Genomic DNA, 22,594 nt, shown 5'->3' with positions numbered 1-22,594 from the left:
AGGCAAACCAAGCTTTAAGGCAGAATATATGCCAGAATTGCAGGGATCACATGGCAGTTCAGAAAAATCTCACTGAGGCACCACTCCTGAGTCCTTATGCATCAAAATAGTCTTCACAGCTTCAGTTTTGCTCCTTATTTTACTGTGCAGGATGCTGTAAAAAACACTTGTCCCATGGATCCATGTCCCCTTTGCTGCTCTCCATTTCCTTCATTCCCTAGCCCTGTCTGAGGAGAACAGCGTGAGGAACATTGCAGCTCCTCATTTGTTGTGCCACCACTCAGCTGCTTCTGGGCCAGAGCACTGCCAGCACTGGGCCATGCTGTGACCACAGCTGCCAGGAGACATGTGTCAGACTATCCCAAATCCATCTGGGAAGCCAGAGACCAGCACTGCAGGGGGCAGCCAGCTCTGAGAGGAAAACGTGCCTGCTGTAAGAATGGATGAACTGTGTGCTTGCTGTTAAAGACCCAAAAATAACAGCACAGAAAATAGGCCAGAAACACCTCCAAACACTGGGACCTTTCTGGGTGGGCAGTGTCTCTTTTAAAAGACATCTTTTACTTTCTAGTTGCACTGTTTTTAGTTCTGTTAGCATTTGGGATTCTTAAGTGAATCATCTCCAAGGTCATCACCTCGAAGCCGAAGGCTTCCACACCTGTTTTCATTGCTGCTGCCTTCACGGAAGGGAAGATGACAAGCAGAAAGACACTGCAGTTTAAGAGCCACAGTTTACCTTCTCCCAAGGCACCATTCATCTTATTAAGTAAAGAAGAGGGAGATGTTGCTATCATGCTGGCATGGTAGTGTGGAGGAAGGATTTTAGAAAGGCCTTGGGAATGGGAAACTGAGGAAAAGATACATTTCTGTATGCCCCATTGTTTCAGGAAAGTTTTGCTTCAGCATTTCTCTGTGAACCCCCTTCTCCCCACCCCTGAGCAGTTCCCATTTGACCTGACCCCTGGGGTGATTCTGATGTGCCTAAGCTGGACACTGTCTCTATTGTTTAGACCTTATCTCTTAATTTTGCTGTATAAAACTGTATCTGGGTAGTATCCCAGGGTCTTTTGTCCCTGCAACTGTTCAGGCAATACAATCTCTCTGGACCGCACACAATTGACCTCTCTTTGTCTCTTTATCCCAATCCCTTGCGGCGACTGAGGCAACGCTGCCGCTCAAACCATGCTAACCCAGCCGCTGCCTGGTGAGCCCAGTGCAGCGGGACCGTGGCAAACCCCGGTCCCTGGAGGGGACAGCTAGCCGAAGGGTCCCGGGGGGCTGGGGAGGGACGGGGGACAGCCGCAAATGACCCCCGAAAGCCGCACCACAATTCATCTGGAGGGTAACAGGCACCTCCAGATTTCTGCACGGGCTTTTAGAGTTTGTCAAGAGTGCCTGGAGAGCAGCACTGGTGGTAGTTTATTGGTGAGCGCTAACACCACCCACAAATCCATCTCCACACCTCTTTAAATATTCAGCACATTACTTATGGCCTCTGAGCTATTAACAAACCTCTTAGGCCAAGAAATTAATTTATCTCCTTTCTTAGCAGTCTCCCAAGGAAGTGGGAAGAACTTTAGTGTTAGAATTACCTGCATCAGCCTGGCACTGATCCTGGAGTTAAACCTGCCCTGACACAGAATCCCAGAGTCACTGAGAGTGGAAAAGAACTGAGAGTACCGAGTCCAGCCTGTGTCCAGTGCCCACTTTGTCCCCAGCCCAGACCACTGAGTGCCAGGCCTTTCTGACACCCCCAGGAATGGGCACTCGAAATCTCACTGGGCAGTCCCTGCCAAGGCCTGACCACCCTTTCTGTGGAGAAATTCCTCCTGATGCCTGTAACTGCTGTATTTTACTTGCAGAAGATGCTCTGATAAAATAATACATTTCCCAGATTCAAGAATTCTCCTCCCTGTTTCTTCAGGAGTCATAAGGTGGTGGCCAGCTCCCTCACTGGAAATTCTGGAGTCACAGACCCTGTGGTTTTACATTCTCCTGTAGGCTAGGTAAGCATTGCTGAAGATCTGGTGTTAAAGGTCATAGACAACCCTTTAAAATTTTTTTTCATTTTTTTCCTATACAGCCTCTGCAGCCAATAATTTTGAATGCTCTGAGAGAAATAACAGAGCCTCAGGGGTCCCTCTGAGTAGTGGTAGGTTTATCTTGTTTATGAAATCAGTTGTTTATGAGATGCTTAATGATGCTGGATTATTCCACAGTGCTTGGGGATATCTATTCCCCTGAATTTTGCAGGTTTTTCTTAACAAAAAAATGAAGGTGCACTTCTCATACAAGAAACATCTTATAAATATATTTCATGGCTGCATTTCCAATGGCTGACTGTCTTTGAAGATTGCCATCTGTTCCAATTATCCCTTCATTGTTCTTGGCTTAAAGTGTGGCAGCTTTATAACCACAAGGAAACTCTTGCCATGAGTTTGTCATTCTTGGGGATTTTAGCTTTTGTATCACTTTTCTCAGGGTGCCAAGGCTGTTCTCACACAGCCAGTGGAAAAATATACTTGGGATGTCATGTCTGTGACAATATGTCTACAGGGCTCAACACCACAAAGAATGACAGTTCCAAGTGGAAAAGTGTTTCTCCCTGATTTATATCTGCTCTGTCAAACAATGGATGAACCAATCACCAGGTGGATGGGACTTGGGGCATCCTGGGATAGTGGGAGGTGTCCCTGTCCATGGCAGGGGATGGCACTGGATGGGCTTTGAGATTCTTTCCAAGCCAAACCCTTCTGTGGCTCCAGAATTCTATGAACACAGGACAAAACCTGGCTCCCCAGTGCCAATTGTTCTGAAGTGCACAGCACCAAAATCTGACACAATTTTTAATGCTGTACAATTAGAAGATCTTAGGGTACTGGACATGCTAGAAAAGGTCTGCCAGAGAGAGTTTGGAGAAATTTGGAGTCTTAAAGCTCTGCATTGAAGGAGATGAATTTTTGGTCCTCAGAGCAACACCAAAGAACAGAGGATCAACTTCAAGGTTCTGCATCAGGGATTTCAGTGTTTTGAGTAAGCAGTTTTCTTTGGGGCTCATACAGAATGCCAGAATGGTTTGGGTGGGAAGGGATCTTAAAGCCTTTCCAGTCAGATGGGACACCTTCTACTGTCCCGGCTACTCCAAGCCCCGTCCAACCTGGCCTTGTACACTTCCAGGGATCCAGGGGCAGTCACAGCTTCTCTGGGCACCCTGTGCAGAGTCTTCCCACCCTCACAGCTGGGGGTGGAAGCTGGGAGAGGCCCCATCCCAACTAGCCCTGGTTTTGTCAGTGTGAATCCATTCTCCCTTGTCCTGTTTCTGAGATCCCAAGGCTGAGTGGATCGTTTGCCTCAGGGGACACTGTGGCTGTGCTCCCCAGCCTCTTACCAATGGGGGTGCCCACACCGTAGCCCTTGGAGTCGATGAGCCCCCCAATCTGGGTGAGGTTGCAGTTCCTCTGGGTGACGTACTCGATGCTGGTGGACTCCATGAGCAGGGCATAGTCGGTGGTGAGCACGCGCTGGATGCCCTCATCATTGTTCTTCACCAGCGCTGTTTGCTGCCTGCTGCTCATGAACGCCCACATCTTCTCATACGTCGAGATTTTTGATTTCTGCAGAGGGAAAAGGAGGCACAGGATCACACCAGCACCCGAACTGCCCTTGCCAGATGTTTCTCAGCCTCCCCAGCCTCAATGGTGGTACCATATCCAGAGCAACAGGGAACTGGTGGCAGTGTTTCCTTCCAGCAGCATTTCCCTCTTACTGGGCTTTATGCTGAGGAATCTCTTCTTGTTTCCCACTTTCTTTGCAGTGCCAGGAACTTCATTACTGGCCTGGCTGTGAAGTGCTCTGGAGTTTTCTGGGCCCATACTGCTTCATGGATTGCAGTATGCAGGCAGCTGACCCGATGCAGCGGGGCACTACTGTCCTGGGACCCTGCTGTCCTGGGACACTGCTGTCCCAGGACATTGCTGTCCTGGGACACTGCTGTCCTGGGACACTGCTGCCCTGGGACACTCTGCTCCCACCTGCCAGGGCACACCCACTGCTCCAAGAGCCTGGTGATGAACAGAGCATTTATCTGCCCCTGTCGTGTTCACATCACCTGCCTGAAGTCATGTACTTCAGGGATAAAGTTTGAGACACAGACCAAATAAACTCCTGCTTTGTGCTTCCCATTGCAGTCAGACTTAAGGACATGATCCTTTTGCCACAGGGGTTAAGGGCAGTGTCTCCTCAGTCCCTAAAGCCCTGTCTCTGGTTTACAGCCACCTCAGCTGATTCCATGCTCAGTTTTAAACACCAGCTTCAGGGGAGTTCACATGAGAAGTTGATTTTCTCTTTCTTTGAGCCTTAAATGTTAATATGCCTTACCTATAAATTCAGTATCTCTGAATGCCACCTGAATTCCACCTCAATTTGGTGAGCCACAGGATACCACTAAACTCTGAAGGTGGTTAAGTGGCTCTCCACAAAAGTAGGAACCATTTTCATAGCTCAGTTGGGAATATTTTTGAAATTGATGCTATGTTTATGCACTAGACTGAGTCTGACAGTGAATTTAGTGAAAGGATGTATTCCTTATTCAGTAAGAAAGATCTTGGCTTCTCAACTTGCCAGCTCCCATTTTTTTTTTTCCTCAGGATGGATCCTGTGCCAAATTTTGGCCTTTGAATTTTCATTAATTTTAGTGGAAACATATCTGCACTTGAGAAGGCAGGAGCTGGCACAAGTTGCAACACAGAAGAAAAGTCACTGCAGAAAAGTGACTTCCTCAAAGAATATGTCATCTTCAGAATATTTTTTTTCTGGGGAAACTACAGCAAGAGGGACACCGATGCATTCCAAACCAGTGGGCAATTACAACTGTTAGCACGGGCCTTATAGACACCACTAACTACAAGTGATGTCAGGCTGAATAAATGCAAATGGAGCTTTGGAAAAGCGGTGGAAGTACCTTGCTTTTCTAATATGCTTCCTGACCTCCATCCCATCCAGCAGTTACCCTGTGTAATCTGATCTTCCAGGGGCTTCCTGCTGCTACTTGGAGCACAAAGTCCTTAATCAAAGTTCTGTAGAGTCTGCTCTGCGTTTTTCTGTGCCTGACGTCTCCAGAAACCTTGTTTTTCCATGTGTGCCCCATACATGTCCTGGAAATCAGAGGGATCTGGGCTTTGCCCCTCGTGTCCTACATGTCACTCCCTTGTTCCTGCCCCTCCACAGTGAGGAATGCCCAGCACGCTGTAGTTTGCTTTGAAAAACGTCGGTCTGAAAAAAAAAAATCTGTTCCCCTTGGCATTCCTTGGCTTTAGTATAATTTGGTTTGACAAATCGCATCTTGCAGCAGAGAAAGCACTCGAGGCAATGACCCTTCCCAGGGCACCCAGCCCTGTGCCTCACTCCTCAGGGTGTTTTTGCTGCTGCTGCTGCAGCGATCCCTCCTTTCCCTCTCCGTTTCCAGCACTTCAGCACTCCCGGGGATAGGACAGCTCCCAGGAAAGGGGCAGAGGCTAAAATGTCACGGCAGAGGTGCTGTAACTCAGCTGTACCCTGGGAGGAGTGAGGGAGCAGAGTAAGTACTGCCTGAATTCTTTCCTGCTGCCTTCTCCCAGTTCTCAGTTCCGTCCCTGGGGGGTGTGTGTGTTTATTTAGCTCAAGGAGTAGATGCAGAATTTCATAGTCTGAGTGAGGCAAAGTCAGAACCTTCCTCTGAAGACAGAAGTAGCTGGTTTTGTGCAGAGAGCTACTCCAGGATTTTTTATTTCAAGTTTTGGGCAGGACTCCTAATCTTGTGAGGATACAGAAATGCTTCCGTAATACAAAAACACTGAGTGTTTACACTTCTGAGACACTGCATTTTTCATGCATTTTCACTGTGTCACCATCCCCCTGCCAGGGAATCCATACCCAGTTTCTGTACTGTCCTTCCCCTGTGCTGCTGTGCACATGTATTTCAGGCACAAGGAAGCTGGCACATGCAGTGCATAAATATTTAACCACCTTGTCTGAATGTTTTCTTTTAGAAGCTCACATGCTTTTAAGCCTACGTATTTCTGCCTGCAGGATTAATGGTGCAAAAAGAAATCAGTGTAAAACTAAAAACAGCTCTAGGAAATTTGTTCTGAGCTTCTCATGTAGAGCTTCAAAACCTATTTCCTATAAAAATGCAGGGATGCAACAGGATTTGAAATTTAGTCTCTGAAGGTAAATTTGACTTCAGAATATCAATGGCAGTGAGCTTCTTTGGGCATGAAAGAGCCAGAGGAGAATCCAGAGCTTGCCTTACTGGAACATCTCAGTGGAAATGTCAGCTCATCATTTCAGGAGCTCACTGTGGCAAAATGCTGCAGTTGGTTTTTGTCTTTCAGCAAGGAGACCTCTCTGTTAAGCCACAGGAGAGCCTTGAGGGGCAGTTCACTCTTGGCAGCACTAGCAGGGACAGACTACATAGAATCCCAGAATCCCAGAATCCCAGGATGGTTGGGGTTGGAAGAGACCTCTGGAGATCACCCAGTCCAACCCCCCAGCCAAGGCAGGGTCACCTGGAGCAGGTGACACAGGAATCTTTGATTTTTGCCTTTTTGGCATGTCCCCAGAGAGTGAGACATCTCTTGTGACAAATGTTGTTCGGCCTAACTGCTTTTCCCCAAGTCTCATGCCTTTGCAAGGCTCTGTGTGTGACTCCATGAACACCATCCTCAGATACTACAGGGAAAAGCCTGATCTGGGCTCATCCTGAGCCTGACTTCCTTGCTGACACTGCTGAGGGAGCTGCTAAGTAATTCAGACTGTCACAGGATTTTTGTGCTTGTATTCTGTATTTATAGCTTGTTGGCTTTTACACTGACATTTTATGAGATTATCCATTTTGTATGTAATTAATACTAATAAATAAGAAAAAAAGACATAATTATCACAGTTGTCTACCAGTTAGCCACGGAAAACTTTTCACTTGCTGATGTGTTCAGGTGTGTGTGTGGCCCCTGTATTGATAATCTGGGTAATATTGACCATGGAGCATTCAAAAAAGGGACAAACAAACATGCATTTTCCTGTGGCATTACTGTGGTGCAAATGTGGCTTTCAGAAGGAGAAGCAGACTTTTCCAGCTGCTTTTTAGTAAAGTGGCTGGAAGGAAATAGCATCCCAGCTGGAGGAGAATATCCCCATGTCCATAGCCTGTCTCCCATCACAGCCAGATGGGTTTATCCTTCAGTGCACTTCACTGCCAGGCTGGTTTTCCATGTGTTCTGGGGGAAACTTGCTGGGTTTTACATTCCTGGTGCTGAAGGATCCACTGAGGCTGGGATACCTGGTGTATTTACCTTCTCCTCCAGTCCTTCGTGGTGCTGTTCTTGTGGCTGTGGGTGAATAATTTATTTACCCACTCCTCCAATTCCTTGGGATGCTGTGTCTCTGACTGGGGGTACTTGCTGTATTTATCTTCTCCTCCAATCCCTGGGGATGCTGTGGCCTTGGTTTTGGGTGAATGATGCATTTCCCTACCCCTGCAATGCTGCGGCTCCACCTCCTGGCCCCGCTAGAGAGCCGGGAGCGGCTCCGGCCCCGCGGTTGCCCGGGGCTACCTTACCTTGAAGAAGGTCATGGTGGATCCGTCCCTGACAGCCCCGTACTCTATCTTGGTTTGCTTTGCCAAGTCATCCGCCGAGTCGATGGGAGATTCCATCCTCTCCACGGTCAGGAAGGCAGCCAGGTTGGCAGTATAGGATGAGATTATGATTAAGGTGAAAAACCACCATATTCCTCCAACTATTCTGGTGGAAAGAGCTTTGGGCATCAGCTCTGATCCTGTTACAACACCATCAAAACAATAATATTAAAATGAGGCTTTCCTGAGACCACAGCCTGGTTTAAGGCACAGAGTGCTTTTATGAGCTGCAGCATGATAAAATGATTTCAACAAAAATCTCACAGATGCACAGCTGACATTTATAAGGGTAATACACTGGGAAGGGGATGTGTGCCATGATACATGACAAATGGAATTATCCTTGGGTCTAAGCCCCTTACCTCTCTGAGCTAACCAGCCTTATGATATTAATCTTGTATGTCCCCAGCAAGCTACTCTGGTATTTCTGTCTGCTTCTGGAGTCCCTTTGTGCCCGCACACTGCAATCAATTCTGTAACCAGAGCTCTTTAGCAAATGCTCTTTTGCTCACAGCTGCCTGACAGAAATACCTCGCAGGAGGAGCCAGCCCCATGCATCCTATCGACACATCTCACCACCAACAGGGAGATCAATGCAGCTCCAGTGACCTCAGTGAACCTCAGCTCAGCCCCCACAAAACCTCTTACTAGCAACATGTGCTTCACATTTGAAAAAATTAGAGGATTGATGGGCACATCCCTTGGATCCTCAGGGCGAGGCAAACTTTTGGACAGTGAATTTAACACTCATTATTCCAAACAGATTTGAGCAGCTCTCTGCCATTGCCATAAATCCCCAGAGAGCAGCATGTGTTACCAGCACTGCAATGGTTTCCAGGCAGCTCAGATAACCTCTGTTTCAGCCATAGAGATACTCGTGTTTCTAAGCATTCTGGGGCAAATTTTCTGCTCTTTTACTGGGGGGCCGGTCCCACTGAATTCTGTGCATAATGTGGGGTTCAGCAAAGCTCTTAGGTGGCCACCTAAGTAATTTGACTTCAAAGTTAAGTTTTTGCATAATTATTTTGCTGATGAGGGATGGACTTAAGAAAATACTTAAGAGCCTGTGAACAGAATGCTCAGGACTAAAGCTTTTGATTTGGCAAACATTTTTCTATTACTGGAAAAACATGTTGGCATATTATGTGTCCTCAGCTATTCAGTGAGTTCTGCAAGAAATTTCAACATTGCAGAGAACATTTTCAGACTCTGCAAAAGCTCTGAATGTGACTTTTGCCGCAGAGACCGAAAGGGTGAAACTTTCCCCACCAACCAGCAAACAGATTGGAGCTGTATTGTAAACACAAAGCTGTGTCTCTTAAAGATCAAAGCTAAGCTTAGCCCAAGGGTTGGAGTGTGTTGACAGAACTGCCTAACAGTGAGAGCAGTCTGAAGGCAAAAACTCTCACTTGAAATTTCCCAGGCCAAATGGACTTTTTTCCATAGCTGTAGCTCTGCTTGGCATTGTGTTTGGGCTTCTGCTGTGCTTTCTTGCTTTCCTGTTTAGATTTTTTTTTTTTAATTCAATGAAATATTTCCTCATTGCTCTCTATTTGTAAGATGGGGTTGAACTGCAAAAGCTGTGCTCATTCAGGTCATCCTGAAGGGATTCTTGCTTTTAAGCTTAGGCAGCCATACAAATTCTTTCCTGATATCAAATTTAAACCTACTCTGTCACTCTCATCCCTTGTCCCCAGTCCCTCTCCAGCTCTCCTGGAGACCCTTTAGGCCCTGCAAGGGCTCTGAGCTCTCTCTGGATCCCTCTCCTCTCCAGGTGAGCACCCCCAGCTCTCCCAGCCTGGCTCCAGCCCTGGAGCAGCTCCATGGATTCCTCTGGGCTCTCTCCAGCAGCTCCAGGTGCTGCTGCCAAGTCCCGAGGGCTGGGGCAGCTCTGCAGGTGGGGTGTTACCTGAGCTCTGGGGCAGAATCCCCCTCCCCTGCTGTCCAGGCTGGGGGATCAGCTGGATCTGCTCCATCCCCACTCTGCTCCTCATGGGTGCTCTCTGCTAGTGCCTGCCCCATTTCTGGCTGAGCTGAGCTCTGAGGGACAGCTCTCCTTTCTGATAGTAACAGCTTCCCTGGATGGATTGGATGAAATGTGCCCTGTTTGGATGCTTTCAGAGGATGCAAACACATCTGAGACTTCCAGGGGAAAAACAGGGGAAGCAGCATCTAAATCAAAATTGTCAGCAAGACTCAGGGGCAGAGACAATACTTGCTGAAGTCTCTCTAGTGCCTTTTTATGGCAGACATGACAGCCAATCCTGATCCAGACTTTGCTCACGCTCTGTAGAAAAGAGAAAGTCTGATCATCACATTTTAAAATTTAATCACAAGTGGCTTCCAGTCAAGCATAACGAGCAGCTGCTGCCAAGGAGGAGGAGTGCAACGCTAGACCCAGACTTCCACCACCGCTCCCATCATGTCCAAACTGTTCACATGACCATGATGCACAGACAATCACACCACAAGTTTGTACATGGAAACATTTGTGTTGCTTTACAAATGTTTTCTTTTTCCTTTCTTTCTTTTTCTCTCTTTCTTTTGTTTTGCTTTGAATCTCCTTAAAAGACAAGCAGAGTCTGGTTGGGGCTGACTGTCATGTACCCAAGGTAGTGGTAACGAGCAGACACTGCATCCCACAGTTTGCTGTGGATGATGGTAAACTCCAAAAACGGCAGAACAGGAAACACAAAATTCTGGGGCACTTTCACACACAGAGCAACCACAGTTAGATACACACACCTGCCTGGTACTGTAGAACCTCAGCCTGTGTTTTACTGACAAATTGGAAGGAAAACAAAACAAAAAAGCTCCAAAACAAAGCAGAAATGCTCTTCTTTCATCCAACCTCCTTCAAAGCAACTTCTGTGGGGAAGCTCTATATCCTCTCAATACAATAATGCACCACTAAAAGCAAGTGCATATTAGGTCAATACAAACTTTATTCTCTACCACATCTAGGAAATAATCCTCTTTATGTTTTATTTTGTTTTACTCATGTCTGTTAAAGAGGAAAGAATAAACTGTACCTGTGTGAATGTAGAGATAGTTTTACATTCCTTACTTAAATGTTTTGGAATTTAATATCAAGGTACTGCTGGGCTTTGCCTTTTTGATTGCTGTGGGATGGGGTCTTTTTTGTTCAGCTTTGATTCAACTTGAAATGTCTGTCAGAAAACATTTTCTCTCTTTTCAGTGGACCCCAGTTTTGGTGAAAAGTGATTTAATTGGAAACCTTGGAACATAAATGCCATAAAAAAAATGTGGTTAGTATATAGATCTATTTGACTTCCCACATGGAGTAAGCTTCACTGCCCCTCCTTGGCATCTGAATAAAATGTCAGCTGTTTCCACAATCATCAGTAACAGGGGCTTGTGACCGGGTTAAGTTCTAGGGACGGATGCATTTACAGAAGGATGGGACTCATACCTGCAGAAAAGCCATAGAAAAACAGGGTTTGGTGTTGGTTTTAAACATGTTTGACAAGTGCCTACAAACTCAACAACCCTTCTGGAGAAAGAGCATTTTTCCTTGTTTGGCAGCTGGAACAGTTCTTCTAGGGCAGCTAAGGCTGTTTGTGTTGGGATGGAGCCCAACATTTTTCTTGTTGTCCAAACTCTTATGCTGATAAACTCAACTTCAGCACGAGGCACTTCATATCCCTCTTGCAATTAAATTCCATGTCAGCTGCAGAATTCCTGTGTGGCCCTGCATGCTCCCCTTTCTGTGGGATGCTCGCCCTCCTTCCTCCTAGCCTGGGTTGCACAGTACCCCAGTGGCAGTGGCACACAGCTTCCTTCCCTCATGCTACTCTGTGTGTGTGAGATCAGGTTTTACAGTACATGCTGCATTTACAGAGGGTGGAGTTTACCAGCACAGAAGCCCTTGAGCAGACTGTGGGACGTGTGCGAGAACGAAGTGTAACCGGTGTACCTTGCTGCATGAGAGCTCCAACTCCAAACCAGAAACTATTTAGTAAAGTAAAATTGTTTTCCACCACATCTGAGTCTGGGTTGCACGGGTGGGGGTTATACCACTCATATGGTGTAAACCTGTGGCAGTCAACACAAAACAGTCTGTAAACATCTAGCAGAGGACACACAGCAAACCTGCTGAGCAGCACACCCCGGCACGGCACCACGCAGGCGACAGGCATGGGATAACCCGACACGGAGGACTGACCCGTGCCAAAGGAGAGCTTGGCATGAAGGGTGTTCTGGACATCAGCACTGCCCCATGCCAGCTGTGGATCAGCTGCAGAGCGATGGATGGCATGATGCTAGGCCTGGCATGGGGCTGCTGCTCCTCTCCTCTCCTCCCTGCCACGGCCCCATGGCTCCCTGCTCCACTCACAGGGCACTGCTGGGAGCCATGGGGCTGCTTCTGGGGTGCACTTTGGGAATAAGGAAGGAGCAGCAGCCCTGTCAGGGCAGCACCTCTCACTGTCGGTGTGTGCTGGACATGCTCTCCCTGCAGCAGCAGCTGCCCAGCGTTCCCACAATCACTGGATACTCTGATCTGGCAGGGATACACCAGGACCATGGAGTCCCACTCTGGAGCAGGTGCACATACACGACCAGCCCCACAGCCTGGGCCTTCAGAGCACTCTGCTCTCCCCAGCTTTAGGAGGCAGCTCCCCAAGCCATAGGGACACGAGATGGGAGCTGCACAGGGGATCCCTGGAAGAGCTCTGGGCTAAGCACACACCCAGCAGAAGCACCCCGAGGGCTGCTCCTCCTCAGGGTGCCCACTTGGGCTCCCCATTGCTGCATGGCTTCCTCAGGGAACATGTGGATGCAGCTTTAATTGACTCACCCAGCTTTAATTTAACTTCACCCAACACATCCTGATTACTGTTGCAACAATATAATTAAGCATTGAATTTATGCACGGTTGAGAGCAGAGTGCCTTGCTTGGCTGAAGTAATGAAGACTGGTAATAATGAACCTGTTAATTGGGAGAGGATGTAGCTTAGGATGCCACCAGCTACACAATACCCAGAACAAGAGTATAAAAAATCATGACAAAAGACAAAGTTTTCAGGTTCAAGTTACAACAGTTCTGCATGCACCCGTCAAAAGAAAAGCAATTCCCAAGTTAGATGTTTCAAATTTCTGCTGTAATAATGGAAGCAGGTGTTGTGGAGTGACCAGACTCAATTCATGCACACAGAGGGAAATACATCCTTCACAAGAGACTCCCAATTAGAACCAGTTGATTTCCAACAGCCCTAGAAGTGAAGAGCTCCCCTCACATTGTTCACACAGGGCAGGAAGAAGAATAAATCCCTCTGCCCTGACCTGCCTGGGAAGCCCAAGGCTAGAATTTTGCAGGGTTTCAGAAAACCACCACATTCAGTGACTTGGAAACAAATGTCTCCATCACAGAAAGAGCAAAAGGGCTTTTGAAAGTGGCCATGAAGTTCTGGCAGCAAAGCCTTGTCTTCCAGACTGGGAAGGTTTGTCTAGCTCTGCGTATGTATTTCAATGTTAGTAGGGTGTACGTCTCTTTTACACCTCAGAACAAAAAATTATTTTCTTCTTGTGTTTCTATTGCTGCGCTGAGCTCTGGTTTACAGTTCAACAGAATTCACTGCTTAGACCTTCTGTTCCCCTGGCCTTTTCCTGGTTTTCTCCCTCTTCAGCAGCAGCTGTGCTGAGGTTTCTGATAAAGGTGAGATGCTCAAGGTCACCCAAGCACCTTTTTCCACAGGGTATGTGTGACATTATTGGCTCAGCTACTTGGGTCTACATTCACTAACAGCACAGCTGAGATGGCATTAGCTGAAAGGGAAATTTTGGCAGAAAACACCTTGTTCATCCACTGGCAGTGTACTTGGAACAGAGCTTTGCCAGTCTGCAACCCTTCACAGCGATAAAAACTTCACTGTTTGAGTTTAAAAATTAATGTAACAGTGACAGGGCTATGTAAGGCTCAAAGACAAATGAGAAATTATTCAGCTGCTGAAAAGTTGAAAGAAATGACAGGAGGATTCTTCCAGTCTGTGTAAATTATTCCCAAGTATTTGTTTTCCAGGAACTGATGTCAAAATGTGGGTAGCCATGTAATTTACTGTGACAGTGCTAAGAGTGGATGGTTTCTGGTGTTATTAAAAGCAACCAATATTTGCTGAAACACTTTGCAAATCTTTCAGAAATCTTGGTGTATTTGGAGACATGGACAGCTCTTTATGTGGATTTCAAGAGCAGCTTAGCTTAAAATGTATAAATCTAAATTAACATGAACACAATTTCACTTCTTCAGTCCATGCAGCTGAATCTAACTAGGCACTGCTTTCAGGCATCAGCTCAAGGAAAGCATTTGTGTTCCCTTCCACTGTTCTGAGGTGGAGAAGGCTGGGGGATGTTTTCAGCCTTGGCACACAAGTGCAGAAAAGTCAATTTGCCAGAGAGGAGCAGATTTAAGATTAGTCATGACTGAGATCATGGGTTGTGTACAGTGGAGTTATTATTTATGGTGCAGTGAGGCACCGCAGGAGCTATGGGAAGTGGTGAGTAACTGCACAGAGCCCCGCAGCTGCTGGGAGGGATAAACTTCTCTTTCACCTCAAGCCACCTGGGAAGTTAACCCATGACCTCTCTCCTCTAATGCACAGAACCATTTTGGTTGGAAGAGACCACTGAGGCTGGACCACCAGCAAAACTAGGTTCACCTTTTGCGTCTTTTACCTATGAACTGTGTGCACCATGAGTGGAAAAGGGAAATGCCTACATGCAAGTAACAAACTGCTTTTCAGCACATATCTGCTGGGGTGGTGCCTCCTGATGCATCCTGCTGGATATTTAGCTTGGAACAGCCCTTAAAGAAAACAAAGCCTCAGTGCAATACAGAAAAGCAGTGTTGATGAGAAAATACCAAGAATTTGCAGAAAGTTTTTAGGACTGGGTAACCCCCTTAGGATGGTACTCCAGAGCCCATCCAATACCTGTGAGGGGAGAGGCTGTAGGTGCGTCCAAAACTCTGTCTTGGCCTTACCTGGCAATGACAAAGAGGACACAGCTGACTCCAAGGCAGGCCAGGAGAACATACATCCAAATATCTGGAGAAAGAGGGTTTAAAAAGGAGAAAACGCCAGGGTTGGTCCCGTTGGGCTTCCGGTACAAGATACTGATTCCCAGCGTCATGAAGGGCTTGGAGAAATCAATCACTTTCTCTCTGACATAGGTAATGGTGAGAGGAGCAACAGCCAGGTCAGCTTTCTGGAAACACAAAAGGGAAAACACTCATCTCCTTCATGTTCAGGAAACCCTCTGCAATTCCCTCAATTTCTTTCCTGAGTATTAAAAAATAAACCACTTCTGGCTAAAATTCAACAAAATTTAACATTTCTAGGGTATTTGTGTGTGTGTGGGGGTGTGACATTCCATTTCCTCTTTTTACAAGGCAGGGAACGTTTGAGACATGGCCATGGATGGACATTTCCTCCCAACACCTGCAAAGTGCTCATTCAGACATTCCTACTATGATGCGTGGCAAAACAGACACAGCAGTGGCTCTGAGAGGTGAAAACCAGAGCAAATATTTCAGATACAAAATACCTCAGGCAAAAGGAGAGCAGAGAGGAGAGAAGGGTTCAGTCTTACATGATCTATGAGTTCCTTGACCATCCCATTCCACTCTCCCTTGTCATTCTGGGCTCCGTATTTGCCGTCAGAAACGAGCTTGACTTCATAGATGAAGCCTAAAATGTTTGACAGCTCCTTTAGCAGGTCCAGGCAGTACCCCTCAAACCTGTCATTGCCATACAAGGGCTTGTCAGACTTCTTGTACATCACATAGGGATCTTCCTGCAGGAAAACACAGCAGGCAGGCAGTGAGAGATGTGAGCCTTGACTCAGATGAGATCACTTTCTCTAAATGATGCTAATATTTTCCAAAGGGATTGCAAGTACAAGGAAACCAGACATTTACTGTGAGCACTAAAAGCTCTTCTAGGTGTGTTAATAAACTCACTGAATGAATTAGTGATGAGCATAAAGGCCCTAATTTTCAGTGGAATGGACCATTTGTAGCTCCCAGGAGCTTTAATTCCAGTTGTGCCCAGCAACTCCAAACTTAGACCCAGGGTCTGGACCCTGCATTGTCCCGCTCCAAGGACAGAAAGGGATACTGAAGGAGGGAGGATCCTAAATAACAGAAAAAAAAAAAACATATAGGGAAGCTAGCATTTTGTATTCTGTGAAAAATAAGTCTTTACTGAGAAAAATCTTCAAATTAAATGAATAGGGAATGGAGAACAGCAAAAACAGATTGCAAAGTGCATTTTTGCTTTCCCTTTCATAGGATTTTGGATATAAGAAGATCTGGGCAAGCAGTTTAATGTGGCAAAACACCTCTGGCAATAGACACATAGAAGGAGCCTTTGAGCTCTTTCCTCCTCCTCAGGAACTAGGCAGAGGAATTGAAAAAAAAAGTGGCATTACTGAGCATGTAGAGAGCACAAGGCAGAGCATTTCCCAAATACCCAGTTAAACCTTTTCCATTCCTCACAGTAAGCACACTGACTCAATCTGTTTGTCTGCTGTTTGCCACTTCCCTTCAGCCCTCTTTGTCCCATTCCCAGTAAAACAAAGGATGTATAGGCAATGACCACAAAGCTGAATGTGTGTGTTCCTTCTTCTGGGAGGAAAAGTGCACAGGGTTTGTCTGAAATGCAGGAAAAGGTGAAACAATTTTGGAGGCAGAAGTTCCTGGGAGTATTCCACTGGCAGTGTGGTGTTTTGGAGTCAATCTCATGTATGTGTGGATCCTGAGCCTAAATATGGAGCTCTGTCAGCCTTACCAGAATGGTGGTGACGATGAGTGTGCGGTTGGCCAAGGAGTCTGTGATGTTGGTGGACCGGTCCTTGTTGCTGTCTGTCATGTTAAGGCCACTGTAGGAGTTCCAGACACCAATCTGCACAGAGGAGAGCAGTGAGAGGCTGTCCTAATCCCCTAAACCCCCAGGGAGCTGCTCTAATCCCCTAAACCTCCAGCACTGGTCTCAGGGATCACTCAGAAAGGGATTGATGGTAGAAGAGGGCAGCAGCTTGGAGAAAGGCAGCAGCATCACAGGCTGATTCAGAAATGCCAGGCAATGACTGCAAAATGCACAAATGCAAACCAAGGAGCACTGAGAGTATGTGGCTTGGCAGTGCAGTGCTGGGGTGGCCATCTGGCTACTAAAGTGGAACATGCTGGCTTTGTTCCCTGCTAAAAAAAAAAAAAACCTGTCTATTTTTATGTGTTTTTAACAAAAAAATTGTCTATGGTGGAGTTGAGAGGTGGCAAAACCTCTCTCTTCTGATAGAACAGGTTAAAAGCCTGAGTAGATACATAGGAACAGACTGATGGTTACACTGGCATTTTGCTTGCCCTGTGCCTTCAGCAGGTTTAGCAAAGATTATTCTGTCATTCCTGGACTCCTGGATGTGCCAGAGCTATCAAGGTCGTACATTTCACTCCCCGAGCAGTATTTGCTCAGCAAACATTAGTGGCCAAAGGCAAATTCCTTTCCAGCCCCGGAGACAGTAAAAACTTCCAGTATTTACTGCCCAATCCAAGCCTCCAGGAAAGATATTTGTCATTTCAGAGGATTTGGATCTACGCTGTGGGGGGCAGAAATTTTAACCATGTTATTTCTTCACATCAATATTTACCCAACTTAGATGCAGGCTAGAAGCATCTCCAGTGCTTTTGCCCTTGGGTTTTTGTGCTCAGCCTGGCTGAGGGCTGATGTGAGGAGCTCCAGGCAAGGAAGAGTTTAATTTGTGTACTGGGCATTGTGGAGAGCACAATCATTTCAAGCACTGGGGTTTGTGTCCCCAGGTGCCACTGCTTTTGGCCCTCACAAACATTTTTTTTTTTCTAAATTCTTAATGGGGACACCCATGCCATTAAAAAAAATGCTTATGCCAAGCATTTGTCAGTCATTCCCTTTGTTTCCAAAACTAGTTCAGGCTGGGAAGCTGGTCTGGAAAGTGCACAAATTTACAAAGGAGATAAAATGTTGGCTATTATTGCAGCCTAAGCCAGGAATACAGTAAATATCCAGTGTCCTTGGATTTGCACCAGGGTGGATGAGCCCTTCTGTTCACTGTTACTGACTTGGAATGTGTTTGTTGTCTGGCAGCAGGGAAAGAGGAGGACAAGAGGAAAGAGGAGGAGACCAGGGAGCAGCACAGTCACAGAGCACACAGAATACACCAGGAGAGCACTGCACATCTGGGCAAAGGGACAGCACCACAAGACAACCCTGGCCAGAGAGGCATGAGGGGGGAGGAAGGATCTGACTGAGGTAGGACATCACTGGGGGAGTCCAGGGGATATTTCGCAGTTTAGTGACAAGTGTGAGAGGTGCCATGTGCCCTTCCCAGCAAGCCCATGCTCTGAGCCAACTGTAATTTGGTTTAAATCAGTTCAGCAAACATGAGATGCCTGCAGTCCAAAGGGAGATTGCTTCTGTGTGGCAGGGGATGATCTGCTCCCCAGGAAAGAGGGGAGAGGGCCTTTGTGCCTCAGCCTGATCTGCTGGAGATTAAACTGGATTATTAAGGATGCATGTGCTCCATGAGAACACAGAAAGGGTTGGAGAGGGTGTTTTATACTGGTCTATTCTCACAAAACCAGCAAAAACCCAAAACCTTTCTAAACTGTGCAAGAGGGAGGGGTGTGGAATAATGAGATCTGTGTGAACCATGGGCAAAATACAATTCTAAGCACTATAAAAAGTTTCTGCCTCATGACTGCAGTACACTTCAGACTTAGTGGATGCAGTTTTTATCTTCTCCTCATAGAACAGCAACCAGGGGTTGTAAGTCCTATGGAGAGCAGTGCATGGAGCTGGTCTCCAAATCCCACTTTTGTGTTTTAAGCACCTTATGTTCAAAGAGGGATGAGATTCCTAGGGTAATTTACATCTTTTATAAACAATCTTAGTCCCAATTTCCATATGTTAGTGAATGACAGCACCCACTTAATAACTTCTATTCTTTTCTGTAAGGAGCTAATAACACAGTCATCCACATTTTGAGGCAATAATGCTTGAATGCTGCCAGCACTGAGAGGTTTGTGTGGGGAAAAATGACCTCAACCCTGCACATTAAACCAGACTTTGGAGCTGATGCCAATACACATCCAAATTAGTGTAATTTTAGCCCTCAGGGTAAATTTTAAGTAGATCAGGGAGGATGGCACAGGAGAAAAGGGCTGGTTTTGCTGCAGCAGGGACCTTTACTCAAAGATGGGAAAAGCACAGCTCCCAAAAAGTAAAATAATAATTAAACACCCTGATTTTGTGAAAAAGCTGAATCCTGCCAAGATTTTCTTAGTCTTTGCAATTACAGTGTCTCAAGTGGAGAAAAACTTACACTACTACTACTAGGAAAATTCCTGCTTTCAGAGAGAATGTTGTCTCTAAACTGCAATAGGAGAGTCACCATTAAAACCCAAAGGCTGAGTATGAAGACCCAGCCCACAGGGTTTTGGCATCACCTGTCTGTGTACAAACCTTCTTCCACACTTTATACAAATGATTAGAACCCTCGCCAGCAGCCTTGGTACAGGGAAAAATAAACAGAGTGGTTCATTAAAAATGAAGAGAGAAGCTGTCTGGAGAGCTGTGTGGGAGCAATTGCAGTTAAATTCTCCATTAACCCGTCAGCAATTACCACCCAGAGCTGAGCCAGCACACAGAGCAAGGGCCAGCAGCCTCGGGAGCTGCTGTCACCTGTGCTGGGGTTTGGGACAACTGCAGCTTCCACCCCCAGGGCAGCCCATATCGCTGGCTGAGGGCTGAGAAAAGGGAAAGAGAACTAATCCAGTCTCTGAAACCTGGAGAATTCACAGCAACTCCATTTTGTTGAGGTTATTATTCAAGTACCTTCTTTCCTCTCTCCCTCATGTCACATTTATCTGTGCACTGCTATATAAATTTATCTATCTCTATATATGAATTTACCATCCACAGTTGCAGTAGCAAGAATTGAAAATGAGGTGCACTTAAGATGATTCTTTCCATTATATAAGTATTGCCTGCCCCACATTCCTCTCCCATACCTCAAAATGCACTGTAAAATAAAACCCCAATCTTAGCAGCTCTGCTTTAACTCTGACTCAAATCACTTGAGAATTGTGGGGTTTTTTTACCCCAGTCACAGGAGTTTTAAGATGAGGAACTATGCCCTTGTCAAATGAACTTTTTGCCATGTTTTTTTACAAAAGACCTGCTTACCTTTTCTGTGCCTTCCTCCTTGAGGCTGATGATGTCCAGGTCAAAGTCCTTCCTGAGCCCATCGGTTTTGTTGAAGGTGATGCGCCCGGTCAGGCCCTCCCACCGTGCCTGGGGACACAAACACACCCTGCCTGTGGCACCCAGAAGGAGCTACTCTGAACCCATAACAAGAACTCTTAATAACAATTGTAATTTAAATGCAACACAGCATCAAATCACTTCCAAATTTGGGAACTTTTAAGCATATGTGGCTTTGCTACTCTGACAAAACCCCCTTTATATTGTTATTTAGCTTTTTTCTGATATGTTTTGCATTTTGCAACCAGACACAAGTCTGTGACAGTTTACATTGATTTACATATGACTGGTACTGATAAAAAAAATGTAGACTGACCAAAGAGAAAGGGGAAATTGCACGTGCCCAAAGCCAGGGCAGTTCTGCACTGCACAAGAATTCACTAAGGAACTAAAAAGGAGTCTGCTCTGTCCAAGCTGTGGGGCTGGGCCTTGGAGCTTCCAGGAGAAACCCAGCCAGTCACAGAGACCCCATAAAAGCTTTGCAGGGTAAGGCCATGGAATGTCACACCTAGAGGGAAGGACAGCACACAGAGGAGCAGGTCTGGTCCAAGCAGCACTTCTCTGCTTCAGCCCAACCCAGTGAATCCTAATCCTTGTTTTAAACACTGGCACCAGGGCTTGGGTTTGTCCTGCACAGCCAGGAGGGTTCCCTATGCTGGGGAGCCCTTCTTTAGAGAGAAGGCTCAAGGGCAAGGATGAACTTTCTCCACAGTTTCAATCTCCTGTATCTTGTGAGCCTCCCACCCAGTCCATTTGCCTTGAAATGAGATCTCCCTCCCTCCCACCCCATTTAGTCCCCAAAGCTGGTGCTTATCCATAAAACAAAGTGACGGGTTTAAAAGTGCAGACAATCTTGATAATCTATTTTTGGGAGGTCCCCCATTAGATTAAACTTGTCAGAAATACAAGAAGAGCTGATGATAAATGATGGTATTGTTCCTTCTTGTGTGTCAGCCATATAATTTTAAATTACAAGCTTTTCCATCACACATCGTTCCTTGCCTCATTTAATTTATTGGAGACATAGAACAGAGGTAAAGCTGCATAAAAAAAATCACACTTACAGGCTGGTGTCCCCCTCCCTCTTTAATCAGAATTCCAGCTCTGAATCTGCAGAATTTAATCTCAGATGCTGGGGAGTCCTCACCACGTGTCTCAGGCAAATCTGGTGCATTAGGAATTTGTGGAAACAGCAAGACTTTGATGCACACTTAAGTAACAAAGAATGGAAAAGCCTTGATGCAACAAATTTGCTGTGAGATTTTTCATCTTAATGACTTGGGAGTATACACAAGTCTCTGCTGTGAACAGTGAAATACTTGCAGGGTTATTTATTACTTATTTATTAACATGATATAATCAAGATATCATATGGATGAATATGGACACATAGGGATGAATTTCAATCTCTAACATCCCTTTTTCCAGACTGTATTTTTATTCCTTTGATGTGCCCCCATGTCTTTTTCATAAAGTTGGAACATTTTATAAAATCTCCTCTTTAGAGACCAATTTCTCAGAAGTTCCAGGGAACTTTTCTCAGAAGGGTTAAATGCTGATGGGATTTTTAAACCCTAATGGTGAGGAACACACTTCAGATACTGTTTGAATGATGAATTTAATTTATGATTTTTATTTTATTGCCTCTAAAGCAAAACAGAGAAAGCATCATATGCAGAGGTCTTGCTAATTAACAAAGAGAAATGAAGCAGAACTTCCTGAAAAGCCAGGAGCTGCCTGTGTGTTTATCACAGGGCTGGGATTCCATGCTTTCACACACAGGATTTATAGCAATTTTTATGTTTCTGGTGACACATTGAGTGTTATAAGACATAATAAAAAATGAATTGGAACCTGATCAGGTAATTGATCAAAGAGTATCACTGTGAGCAGCTGCCCAGACTTCTTACAAAACATCAAGAAGGGAATGGATAGAACAGGCTACAGACACAACTTCAGCCACCTTCAGAGGCTGGCAGGCACCTGCCACGGCCAAAATACACAAAGCAACCTAATGTGAGCTGTGAAACTCCCTGCTTTTAATGTCAAATCCCCTGCTTTCACTGCTTGAAAAGATGGGGATTGTGGGGGAAGCACAAGCTGAACTCTGGGGTTAGATATTCCAATTACAATCCCTGCCAATAGATTGATGGGAAATAACAACAACAGGAGAATGGAGCTGACTCTGCCTCCAAGGTCAAACAGAGAAGTTTCATCAATTGCTACACATCACAGGGTCTGTATCAGTTTCCACTTCACCATCTTGGATCAATGCAGCAGTCTCCATTCCAGCCAGAGCCAGTCAACAGTTCAATCCCAGGATCAATCAGTTCAGCTGCTTCCAGATGTATCAGAGACTCATGGAATATCCTGAGTGGGGAGGGACCCCCAAGGATCACCCAGCCCAGCCCCTGCCCTACACAGACACCAAACAACCCCACCCCATGCATCCCTAGCAGCGGTGTCCAAACTGACTCGAGAAATTCCCCAAACAGACCAGATCCAGTTATTCATTCTGTAGAACAGACCTGTATTTTTTATTCTCTCTCTCTTTTTTCCTTCTCTGGCTGTTTAAGTGCAACTTGAAAATTTGGAAACCTTTCCCTAA

General features: G+C 45.9%; 1 protein-coding gene across 8 annotated transcripts in view; it reads right to left on the bottom strand.

The window, feature by feature from the left end:
* Nucleotides 1-22,594, bottom strand: part of LOC110477866 (glutamate receptor ionotropic, kainate 1) — a 103,646-nt gene that overhangs the window by 9,052 nt on the left and 72,000 nt on the right. For 5 of the 8 annotated variants that reach the window (XM_021544025.2, XM_085570547.1, XM_021544024.4 and 2 more), the window contains 8 exons: nt 19,909-20,016; nt 19,186-19,230; nt 16,480-16,593; nt 15,281-15,484; nt 14,673-14,896; nt 11,610-11,728; nt 7,595-7,812; nt 3,389-3,614 (listed from right to left, as the gene is read on the bottom strand). In XM_021544025.2, coding sequence (XP_021399700.2) covers nt 3,389-3,614; nt 7,595-7,812; nt 11,610-11,728; nt 14,673-14,896; nt 15,281-15,484; nt 16,480-16,593; nt 19,186-19,230; nt 19,909-20,016 — 1,258 coding nt within the window. The remainder of the gene's footprint in view (nt 1-3,388; nt 3,615-7,594; nt 7,813-11,609; nt 11,729-14,672; nt 14,897-15,280; nt 15,485-16,479; nt 16,594-19,185; nt 19,231-19,908; nt 20,017-22,594) is intronic. The other 3 variants (XM_021544027.2, XM_085570642.1, XM_021544026.4) reach the window with 1 other exon arrangement.

Source organism: Lonchura striata, chromosome 1 (genome assembly GCF_050655825.1).
Source record: "Lonchura striata isolate lonStrDom1 chromosome 1, ASM5065582v1, whole genome shotgun sequence".
In the NCBI taxonomy this organism is placed as follows: domain Eukaryota; kingdom Metazoa; phylum Chordata; class Aves; order Passeriformes; family Estrildidae; genus Lonchura; species Lonchura striata.
This window is presented reverse-complemented; position numbering and strand designations above follow the sequence as displayed.